We start from the raw sequence: 12,622 nt of genomic DNA, 5'->3' as shown, positions 1-12,622 counted from the left end.
CCATGTTATAGACTCATTTACTGAGTATACATAACAGGTAATTTGTTTTGATAAATTTTCCTTTTGAGTCCTTTTCGTTTATAATTAATCATTTTGAGTGGTAATTAAAAAAAGGGCCCATATCACTTAATTTACAACTAGGTCATCCACTGAATTCAACATCTAGTTCTTTTCATATGTTTTACCACTTACTTAAAATATTAAGAAACCTGTGAATCCAAATTAGGTATTACCATGAACTAAGAAAGTTATACAAACTATTATTTATCTTATACCTTCAATTTCTTTCTCTCTTCTAAATCATTCCTCTCAGCCCACAAACACTCTTAAATCTTTTCTATCTTAAAAAAAAAAAAAAAAGTATCCCTAAAATGAAATAGAAAAAATAAAGTACTATCTATTCTTTCTTCTTTCTTTTGGGTTTCTCTACTGAATTTTTTTCAAAAATGATATATAATTAAGTGGAGAAGGAGATTAAAGATGTATAAACTTCCAGTTGTAAAGTAAGTGAGTTACAGGGATAGAATATGCAGCATAGGAAATATTGTGAATAATACTGTAATAACTGTATGTGGTTACAAGACTTATCATGGTGACAAAAATACTGCATCACTACATGGTATACCCCAAATTAATAAAATATTATAAACTATATGTCAATTTTTTAAAGCTTAAAAATTAATCCAAAGACAAACACAGGAGGAAAAAAAAGAGTAATTTATACTTACTGTCTCCACTTCTCATCCTTTAGTCAACATTTGCTGAGCACCTAATACAGTGAAATTCAATCCTGGTGACATTTTCAAATCATCTGGGAAGCTCTTTTTGAAAAAAATACAGATGCTCAGGTCTCACCTATGAGTGAAGTCTGTGCATTCATCTTCGTTTATAAATTCTCCAGATGATTCTAATGTGCAGCCAGAGTTGACATCACTGATCTACTATATGCCATACACTTACTGCCACTACCAAGATGCATAAGACACAAAGCCTGCACCTGAAGAACAGCAAATAAGAATATCAGGACACTTATTAAATTGGTAAATGTTACAACAAAGGTAAGTACAAAGTGCTAAAGGAACAGAGATAGGCCAGGGTATGCAAAGAGGAGGGATGTCTTTGAGTCCGATTATTGAAGTACAATGTAGACAAGAAAAGAACGCTATTAAACTGATTTCTTAAAGGTCACTAATGATCTCACGCCTACCACTTAAAACAGTCCACCTCATCTGCAGCAGCTTTACCATATGCAAGACAGGGATAATAACAAGGCTGCTCTTGACGATTAATCGAGTAATTAATACAGTAGATACTGGGACATAACAGATATTGTGTCTCATCCCTTTCTCTTAAAGCCAAAGGCTCTTCTCCATCCCGTATTCCTTTTTAATCCCTTTGCAATACTGCACTGCGCCTTCTAGAAATTCCCCTCAGGTTCTGTGAGATGAGCACCTATCCTGTGCTACTTCAAAGGTCACTCCTCACCTTCTAGTTTCTCTCCTCTTTATGACTTAACATCAAAGTATTCAGAAGTACATGCTTTCTGTCCTCTCTTCTGCTATGTCTGAACTTGTTCTCCTAAAAGGTTTACACTCATCTCTCTTGAACCCACAAAGTGAGGATCTCCAAATCTACATAGAATCTCTGGGCTTCATCTCCTGTCCAAACTCCACTTGTACATTTCCATATCTGCTAGGTATGTTTACAGAGACATTCTGCTAGCACCTCAAACTCAGCAGAACCCAAACAAAATTCACTATTATTCCCCCAAGCTGTGCATCTTCTCTCCTGTTTTCTTTAGCTGTTAGTGGTGGTTTCACTTCTCAGTCAACCAGATTTTAATGTTCACAGTTACCACTGCTTTTTCCCTTTCTCTACACTCACCATGTCTTGTTGATCCCAATCCTGAAATGTTAGCAATCATTTTCTTTTTTTCCCTCTGTGCCTTGTGAAAACAACTTTAAATCACATCCTAACACTTAAGTCAGTTTCCCAACTGGTCTCAATAGCTAGCTCCAATCTCTCTAGACCCATGGTTCTCAACCAGGGGTGATTTCATACTACAGCAAACATTTGTGGCCACAGGGGCCAAGGATGCCCAAACATCCTAAAATGCACAGGACAGTCCCATAACAAAGAGTCACCTGGCCCAAAAGTGAATAGTGCTGAGGTTGAGAAAATCCGTGCTGTTTAACAGGACAGTTAGTTCGTCTTTTCATCTCTTACTTAAAAATGTACTTAAGATATAAGTCATACTTCCTGCTCATCCCTACTTTTCCATTTTCCTTCCTATGTTGTGCTCTCTGGCATGAGCTTGTACCCTAACTGATGCCTACCATCCTTCAAGGCAGAAATAACTTTTCCATCTTCTGAATTTCCAAGAACGTACTGGTTTCTGACTCTGTGCAGTATGTATGTTATATATGTCTGATTCACCTCTGAATCTATCTATAGTCTTACATTGTGTCTACCAAACAGGTAACCACATCACCAGCCTTCAGTGAATATAAGACTTAATCTATGGTTTAATTTATTCACAAATACTGCATTTCTCCTCTTCTTCCCTGCTCCCTCTGAAATTAGGTTTATAGATATAACTTGCTTCAGAAAATGGAAATCTGAGCAGAAGTGCAGTGAGTCTCTTAAAAGAAGCGGGGATAGGAGTAGGGGAAGAGACCTTTAAAAGCCAGTAAGGTATTCACTGCATTTCTTTCCCACTGCTATGGGGACAGTGGTTAAAAAAAGTCTAAGACTTTTTTTTGAGGGGAGGGGTAAATTTCACAAGCTGTTGTAGATTTAAGGTGTACAGCCTGTTACTTGGATATATTTATATACTGTACCTTGATTTCCACTGAGGCAATATTCATTCACATCATTTTAGTACAATACTGTCTATATTCATTATATTGAGGATCAAGTCACTATGGTTTATTTACTACTCATAAGTTTGTACCCTTATCTTACTCCCCAACCCTACATTCCCTGATAACCACCTTTTACTGTTTTAACAGGTTTGACTTTTTTTAGATTCCACATGTAAGTGATAATGTACAGTACTTGTTTGTATCTACACTTATTTCACTTAGCACAAGGTGCTTAAGGTCCATCCCTGTTGTCACAGATGGTAGGTCATCCTCCTTTCTCATGGCTAAACAATATTCCATTGTGTGTAGGAACCATATCAGAAAGCCTACATTTAGATCGAAATTCTCCAAGAGCCTGAAACTATATGACTTCACTGATCATGGCTCTTCTGCTGCTGACCCACACTACACATACAAAGAATGAGTGAGGCCAAGCAAAGCCTCCACCACCACCGCCTTCATGTTTAGATTTCAGTGTGTTTCTTATAGCATTATATCCTTGCTTCACTGATTCACAATCAATGTTAAGATGCATAATTTCATGGATCACTAAAAAAGGAAAAATGCCTCCAGTCTCACAAGCCATGATTGTACAATGCAGCCTGATTTCAGAGATTTTAAAATATGGAAAATGATGAGCTGTGAAACCAATAAAATACGGTATTACTATATTTGATAAATGAATGAACATGGAGATAGTTTACAAAAATTATTTCCATTCACTCTCAGTAGAAACATTGTACAACATCTGTGAACTAAAACCAGCAAGAAAAGTTCTCATCCATAGGTTCACAGTAGAACATGTGTCTTTAAGGAAAGTATATGAAAACTGTAGCTCTATCCTTCAAAATAAAATTTATGAAATTATTTTTTTGACAACTATAAGTGGTTCTATGAAATCCCTTTTTTTATATATGAATCTCTTGCAATAAATTACTGCTCCAGGCAATTAAGCTTTTAGGTCAGAACACAGAACCACAACTCAAGTTTTCCCATCATACTTTTCAACCTTAAAATCTACTCGGTAGTCTCCGAGTGTTTTTATGTACTGTGTTCTTACACTAAAACTCAATGCACAGGGCTTCCCCTGTGGTCCAGTTGTTAAAACCCCACGCGTCCACTGCAAGGGGCTTGGATTCGATCTTCGGTTGAGGAACCAAGATCCTGTATGCCACACAGTGCAGCCAAAAAGTAAATAAGAAACACTAAAATTTTTTCAAAAATCCTTATAAAACGCTGTCTATATATGACTAGTCTTATATGACTACCCCCTATGTATATGACTCTCCTACCTCTACATTTATGTAGGAATGATTCCCCAATATATGGAAAAGTACTACAAATTTCGTTAGTGTGCAAAGTCTGAAAAACTCCATGAATGTTATAGCAACTATCAAATTTCTGCTTGCTGTAGGAATTTTTACATTTTATTGGTGCAATAACAGGATTCATTCACCTACAGAATGGAATTAAGAATGTATAATTTCTACATTAATAGCTTACTGGTTGATTTACTTTTTTAGTTAATAAGAACAATACTGACTTTACATGAATTATGACGAAATATGGGGCTTCCGCGGTGGATCAGCAGTAAAGAATTCACTTGCAACACAGGAGACGCAGGTTGGACCTCTGGGTGGGGAAGATTCCCTGGAGAAGCGCATGGCAACGCACTCCAGTATTCTTGCCTGGAGAATTCCATGGACAGAGCAGCCTGGTGGGCTACAGCCCATGGGGTCGCAAAGAGTCAGAGACGACTGAGAGACCGAGTCCAGCATGATGAGATATACTGTCAGCTTACCTTGTTTTTACATACAAACAAAACTTCTGAAGCCAAATTATGATTGATTGTGTATGAGGGAGAAGTATACAAACTGCATATTAATATTTAGCATGCAGAAGTGATCTGAACTGTAGCCAATATCACCACCTGCACCTCAAAGAGCACCAGGAATTTCATTTAACTACCTGAATCTTTAAAATCTATCAGATCAGATCAGTCGCTCAGTCGTGTCCAACTCTGCGACCCCATGAATCGCAGCACGCCAGGCCTCCCTGTCCATCACCAACTCCTGGAGTTCACTCAGACTCACGTCCATCGAGTCAGTGATGCCATCCAGCCATCTCATCCTCTGTCATCCCCTTCTCCTCCTGCCCCCAATCCCTCCCAGCATCACAGTCTTTTCCAATGAGTCAACTCTTCACATGAGGTGGCCAAGTACTGGAGTTTCAGCTTCAGCATCATTCCTTCCAAAGAAATCCCAGGGCTGATCTCCTTCAGAATGGACTGGTTGGATCTCCTTGCAGTCCAAGGGACTCTCAAGAGTCTTCTCCAACATTATTTAGAAGTGAAAAATGCGGGTGTACTAGATTTTCCCTCTAAAATCTGACTTTATATGCTGCTACTTTTCATAATGTTTTTTTCCTTAATTCTGTGAATTCGTGACTCCTTTCTTCATTCACTCACTGAACCCCTGTACTCATCACATATACTGTACAGATGCTAAAGATGACATTTCTGCACTAAGGAATTCCAATAGAATACAAGGGAAAAAACCAAGTAGACAAATAACTATGCAAAACTATATTTAAGACTAATGACGTGTTACAGGGTTCAGAAGAAAGAGAAAACAGCTTTCAGGAGAAAGAAAACTAGTCAAGTGAGCTGAGCTAAATCTTGAAGGATGAGTAACATTTTCATTTTTTCAAAAAAGGGGAGAAATTGGGGAGCAGTACCAATTTTCAAGGCAGGTAAGTCAGGAGCAGAGAAAAAGAACTGAAATGTATTGTGTTTACATGCAAGGCAACAGTCACACTTACAGGAAGTTAATGGAGAATATACCTTCTATTATATTCCCACATTTTAGAGTAAACAGAGGCTACTAAGGGATGAAATAATTTACTCAAGGTGCTACATGCGGATTAGCATGCAGGTCTCTTTGAAGTCACAGCATGATTAAATAACAGTATATATTAAAAGTGTCAGAACTATTTAGGTTAGAATGGAATACAAGAGCACGAACACCATTTTCAAGAGTTGGGCCTCCTTGTAAAAGCAATGGAGGAATCTAGCAACTAAAAGTTAGGGAATAGAAAAATGGCAGGAAGATAGAGGGATCTGTCTAGAAAGTTTATAATAAAAGTTCAGCAGTGGCAAATAAAACAGACATGAGACAGTCTTCTCTTTTTCTTCCCTTAGATTTATTTCTTCAACTGTGTAGTCACAGAACAATCAATTTTCATTTTGTTCATACATAAAAATTTGTTACTAAACAACAGTAGTTCATAAATTGTTAATGGTCTGGTCAACTGAGGTTATAAATAAAATATTAATATAAGTCAATTAATTTTTTCAAGCAAGAAATAATTAGAATAAAACATATTCTGATGGAAAAGACAAGGTTTGGAAACTGATTATTAGGTTCAGAGAGCACGAGGAAAAAAGTTAAAAAAACCCTGAAGTCAAAAACCTGGGACTTGAATAATCAAGAACAGTCATAAAGAGAAAAATGAGCAGGAAGAGATGGGTATCTGCCCTGCTTTGGGTAAGGGGTGAGAGAGGGGAGTTTATAAATTTATTTTTAGACAGGTTCCATCTGAGCATCTCCTTAACTGTGAGCACTTCTACTGTGAGTAGGACCAGCAGATAAAAATGTGTGACCAGTGCTAAGGAGAGAAGCAGGGCTGAGCTATGTAGTGAGACACATCTACAAAGTTACAAAAGTTGAAGCTATGAGAGTGGATCACTCTACTCACTGGGGTGGGAGAGGTTAGGGGCCGCAGATCCTTTCGAGTCAATAACTAAGGTGTCTTCCAAAGCCTGGAGTGACTTTCAAGATTTCTCATTTAGAGAGCAGTTTGGAAGTAGTTCTTTTCATTTCAGCCTTATCCCACAATTTCACATAATTTCAATCACAAAGAATGCTTTTTTCTGTACAATGCGGCTGACCAAGGAATGGAAACATGGAATTGTTCTGGCCTAGGGCTTCTCTAACTATGTAAAAAGGTCTATAGGACACACCACAGCAAATAACTTTAAAGAACTTCACTGTGCTTCTTCAAATAATTTTCTTCCCTATTAACCTAGTGGCCAAAGGAGAAAAAGTTGTTAATTTCATAGTATCAAGAAACAACTGTACATGATTGAAAAAGCCAAGATATTATTCTAGATTAATTCCTAAAATGCTTCCTACCACAAGGTTTATATGAAACTATACCAGCGGCATAAAACTTTTAAATGTGTCAAAGAAAAATAAACTTTGTTCTAAAATGATCAAAACACAAATTAAAACCCAACACTATTTAACATTTAGTTATTTACAATTTCTATTAAAACCAAACAGAACTACTGTTTCTCCTCTTTCAAATTAAGCTGTCAAACTAAAAACAAACTTATAAGTCCAGATTCTATCATCAATTGTTAAGGAAGCCTAATGTCGCAAGTGTATCAACTTCTGATTCAGACAAACTAAGGTTTAAATAGCGCCTTAGTACTGCCTACTTAAGTGTCCTTCTGTGAATAACTTAAAGGTTTTCAAAACTTATTTTAATTATTTTGTGAAATAGTAATAATAAAATCTAGTTCAAACTTACAACAAATTAAAAGTATCTTCTGAGTTAGGCATATACAAAGCCTGGTACTGCACGTCTTAACAGTTTCCCTTCCTTATATCTGCAATCAGTAATGGAAATTCCAAGAGCACTGAAGTACTAAAAACTTATTCTTGAAAATTACAAACAAGGTGGCAAAAAAGTAAAATTCAAATATTAGTTTTTAAAAATCACCTTTAAATCTATTTCCGATTCTATGTGAAAGGTCCTTCTCCAACAGATTAAAAAGAACATTTAAACAAATAAAGTAACAAGACTGTTAGAATTTCACTTAACCAGTTACTTGAATCTAATCCCAGTTAATATTTTTCTTAAATCACGAAAAAAAGTAATCAGAAATTTATAGGTAAAATATTTTCAGAATAGTCTTACAAAACTCTAAGTAAAAACAAACCCATGAAATTCCTTCAAATGAGTTTTCATTCATTTACTCTTAAAACATGGTATTGGGCATCCATAAAGAAGAAGACTCCCCCACCTCATTCCTGCAACTTTATGGAGTTTAGCGCCGGATAATAAGAAATCGTGTCATCTCATTTTGAAAAAAACTTGGCTATTTTAGGCGTTTACAACACATGGCAGGTCTATATTAACTCCCACACTAAGTACTCTCTCCTCAGCTAGATTTCTAGTCACTTGAGCTACTAATCACCACTTACCAACAGCAGAACGAAAAACATGACAATCCCTTTGCAAAAAACTTTTTAGCACTACTTAATATTAAATGTGTATGCATATCTGCTTACATTTTCAGTTATCAATTTATGGTTATTTACCAATATTACACATGTGAATCCTGTGCAGCAACTTTTATGTACATAAGGATCTGCCTAACAGGCCTGTGAATTATGGAGAACCTTGTTGCTCTCCCCACTTTGTAGTTTTATTATCACTTTCACCAAAGAGCACAGAGGTTATTAAAAAAAAACAACTTTTTCCCCGAAACTAAAGATGAGGCTGACTGCTGCACGTTTACAATGGGAAGAAGACAGAACATGACATTTCGGTACAAGAACACAGGATATAAAAACACTTGGAGCAGAACGTTCCAACCGAAAATATCCTTAGGCTTACACCAAGATTTCTTAAACACCAGTATGTGTGTGTGCTTCATATATGACAGAACTGCTTTGAAGTTTAAGAAAATGAGCCCTACTAAATTAAGAGTGGACACTTCGAAAACTGTAACTATCTTATTCAAAGTTATGTCAGTTACTTCTGAGTTTGAGAAACATTAAGGATCTTCCCAGGAAATACTCAAAATTAGTAGGGTACTTCTGTCCCTCAATACACAGACTGGGGAGTGGGACCTCACAGGGGCCAAATGAAACCGCGAGAGAACCAGTGCAATGATCAGATTTCCTCAAATGCCTGAGAACTTAAGTAGTTCATCTGGTTCCAATGCTGTCACAGCATCTAAGATACAGTAAAAGGAGTTGCACAATCTCCCGTTTTCCGAAGAAGTCTAGCAGTACAATGGGGCGCCACCAAATCGGCCCCCAGGAGGGCTGCTGCCAACAGGGGTAGCAAACAACTGGGGGAGGGGGTGTCTTTTTGTGAGCAACTTCATTGCCTCCAGGGGAACATGGGAACTGCAGAGCCTACAGCTAAAGCCGAAAAAGAAAAGGAAAAAAAAAAAAAGACTTCCACGGGTAAAGGGAAAAAAAAGAATCAGAGAACCTAGAAAAGGAAGCATTTTGCTGGTGGGAGGAGGGAGTAGAAGAGAGAAGTGAAGGTCTGCTTCCTAAGCGATTTTTCTCCCTTAGCGCTCACCCCGGCCAGGCCTTCGGGCTGCGTACTGTCCTTGGGCCGCTTCCAGGCCGGGACCCAGACCCTTCTGCAGTTCCCGACCCGGACACAGGGCCTCGCGGCCAAGGCGCCAGGAGAGGGGCCCCGGCGGCCGCCGCCCTCCGCGCCCCCCGCCCCCGCCCGTCGCGCCAAGCGCCGCCGCCCAGCTCGCGCTTCCTATTTTCGGAGCACACACCCTACAAGGATCGGAGCGAGCAGGCCCGGCGGAGACCTGCCCCCGCGCGGCCTCGGGTGACTGACAGGGGCAGGCACTAGGGCGCCGCGAGAAGGGAAGGAAGGGCAGCCGAGGGCACCGACCAATGCCTCTTCTCCGGCGACCAGACTGCGGGCCGATACAGCGGGGCTCTACTGGCCCCCCGAACGACTAGCTCCGCCGGCCCCGAGGCTCTTACCTTCTCTTCATCAGACAACTGCTCCTCCAGATCCGCCATTTTTCTTCTGGCGACAAACCGCGGTAGCGGCGGCGGCGGTAGCGGGCACCTGACTTCCCCCTTTCCGTGCGGTCCTTCTCGCTGCGCGCCCCCGCCAAGGGAGGGGCTCACAGCCCAGGCCGCCCGCGCACGCGCCCTGGGAGCCCCGCCTCCCTCTACCCGGCCCACCCCCGAAAGATGGCTGTGCGCGTGCGCGGGTATCTCCGCGGCCAGGGAATGGGGAGGCGTTGCCTACCGCCGTCTGCTACGCGCTTGTCAGCATCCCGAGTTTAGAATTATTTCCCCGCTGTTGACCATATGGACCCAGTCTGCGACGAGTACATTTTGAGCCCTTGATTATGTTCCCATCAAGTCCTGAACTCTGCCAGCTAAAATGTGAACAAGTGCACAAATAGCTTTTAAACACTTTTTTTTTAGTGACGGGAAAAATATTCGACGTTAGTTAAAATATGCACTTACAACCCAGTACATAATTGGAAGATGTTCGGATATATTCATTAAAGAAATAACTGTTGGTATTTTATTGTGTGTGTGTGTGTGTGTGTGTGTGTGTGTGTGTGTGTGAGCGCACGCGCGCGCATTGGGGCGGAGGTGGATGGCGGGTACTGCGGTCTCTGGAGATGTACAATGTTAAGCAAAACCCAAAGAAACCTCGGTTCTGAAGAAATTTGTTGTCTCTTCGTTAAACGAATGTAATACACAGTTATGTTAAACATAGATCCTACCCTTCTGAATAGGGAATGCCTGGTTAAATATGGAAAAGCCCAGTAAAAAATTGAATTTCAGATAAACGATGAATATAATTTATAGTATTACATATAATTTAAGTATTCTCCAGTGAAACATTTGAGCAACATAAAAAAATTACTTATGTTTTCAAATTTTATTGGATGTCTGTCAATTTATTAGCTACTTCTGAATCTTCAAGTTTGGAAAGAGATGAAGATGTAGTCAAAGCTGTGTATATAAACTGGCTAGGAATTTTATAAAGTGCAGTTGCTGATTCAGTAGGTCTGGGATAGGGCTGCAGGCTCTGTACTCCTAACAAGCTCCCCGGTAATGTCAATGCTACCCATCTGGAGACCACAGATTGAGTAGAAAGACCTTAGAGTTTAGATAAGAATTAATACTTTAATCATTATGTTGTACACCTAAAACTAACACAATGTTACAAGTCCATTATATCTCAATAAAAAAGTCTATTCAATACAGACTGGGAGAAAATACTTGCAAACTATGCAACTGACAAGGGCTTAATTTACAAAATATACAAACAGGGCATACAATTCAATAACAAGAAACCAAACAACACAATCAAAAAATGAAATGTATGTCATTTCTGCAATGAAGACATACACATGGCCAATAGGCACATAAAAAGATGCTCAACATAAGTAATTATTCAGTTCAGTTCAGTTCAGTCGCTCAGTCGTGTCCGACTCTTTGCAGCCCCATGAATCGCAGCACGCCAGGCCTCCCTGTCCATTACCAACTCCCGGAGTTCACTCAGACTCACGTCCATCGAGTCAGTGATGCCATCCAGCCATCTCATCCTCTGTCGTCCCCTTCTCCTCCTGCCCCCAATCCCTCCCAGCATCAGAGTCTTTTCCAATGAGTCAACTCTTCGCATGAGGTGGCCAAAGTAATTATTAGACAAATGCAAATCAAAACTACAATGAGGTATAACTCACACTGGTCAGAATGGCGATCACTTGAAAGTCTACAAATAACAGGGAAATCCCTACACTGTTAAAAGGAATGGAAATTGGTGCAGCAACTATGGAAAACAGTATGGAGGTCCCTCAAAAAATTAAAAACAGAGTTGCCATAAGACCCAGCAATACCACTCCCAGGCATATATCCAGAGAAACCTTTAATTCAAAAAGATGCATGTACTCCAATGTTCATAGCAGAATTATTTACAATAGCCAAGAAATGGAAGAAAACTATATGTCCATTGACATATAAATGGATAAACCAGATGTGGTACATGTATACAATGGAATATTATGCAAACATAAAAGAGAATGAAACAGTGCCATCTGCAGCAACATAGATGGACCTAGAGATTATCATACCAAGTAAAGGAAGTCAGAAAGAGAAAGACAAATAACATATAATTTCAATCATATGTGGAATCTGGAATGCAAAAGTAGGAAGTCAAGAGATACCTGGAGTAACAGGCAAGTTTGGCCTTGGAGTACAAAAGGAAGCAGGGCAAAGACTAATGGAGTTTTGTCAAAAGAACTCACTGGTCATAGCAAAAATCCACTTTCAACAACACAAGAGACAACTCTACACATGGACATCACCAGACAGTCAATGCTGAAATCAGATGGATTATATTCTCTGTAGCCGAAGATGGAGAAGCTCTATAAAGTCAGAAAAAACAAGACCTGGAGCTAACTGTGGCTCAGATCATGAGCTCCTTATTGCAAAATTCAGACTTACATTGAAGAAAGTACAGAAGACCAGTAGGCCATTCAGGTATGACCTAATCAAATCCCTTATGATTATACAGTGGAAGTGACAAATAGAGTCAAGAGATTAGATCGGATAGAGTGCCTGAAGAACTCTGGATGGAGGTTCATAACATTGTACAGGAGGTGGTGACTAAATCCATTCCCAAGGAAAAGAAATGGAACAAGGCAAAATAGTTGTCTGAGGAGGCCTTACAAATAGCTGAGAAAAGAAGAGAAGAGAAAGAAAAAGGAGAAAGGAAAGATATATTCATCCAAATGCAGAATTCCTAAGAATAGCAAGGAGAGATAAGAAAGCTTTCCTAAGTGAACAATGCAAAGAAATAGAGGGAAAAAATAGAATGGAAAAGACAAGAGATCTCTTCAAGAAATTAGAGGATGCCAAGGGAACATTTCATGCAAAGATGGACACGATAAAGGACAGAAA

The 12,622-nt window shown here is 39.4% G+C and overlaps 1 protein-coding gene across 1 annotated transcript in view; it reads right to left on the bottom strand.

The window, feature by feature from the left end:
- CAPZA2 (capping actin protein of muscle Z-line subunit alpha 2) overlaps positions 1–9,882 on the bottom strand; it is a 56,515-nt gene extending 46,633 nt beyond the window's left edge. Inside the window, exon 1 of the mRNA XM_027539599.1 lies at positions 9,677–9,882. Coding sequence (XP_027395400.1) covers positions 9,677–9,715 — 39 coding nt within the window. The 5' untranslated portion in view covers positions 9,716–9,882. The remainder of the gene's footprint in view (positions 1–9,676) is intronic.
- Positions 9,883–12,622: the final 2,740 nt, after the last annotated feature.

Source organism: Bos indicus x Bos taurus, chromosome 4 (genome assembly GCF_003369695.1).
Source record: "Bos indicus x Bos taurus breed Angus x Brahman F1 hybrid chromosome 4, Bos_hybrid_MaternalHap_v2.0, whole genome shotgun sequence".
NCBI lineage: Eukaryota > Metazoa > Chordata > Mammalia > Artiodactyla > Bovidae > Bos > Bos indicus x Bos taurus.
Note: the sequence above shows the minus strand (reverse complement) of the source record. Positions and strands in the feature narration are given on the sequence as shown.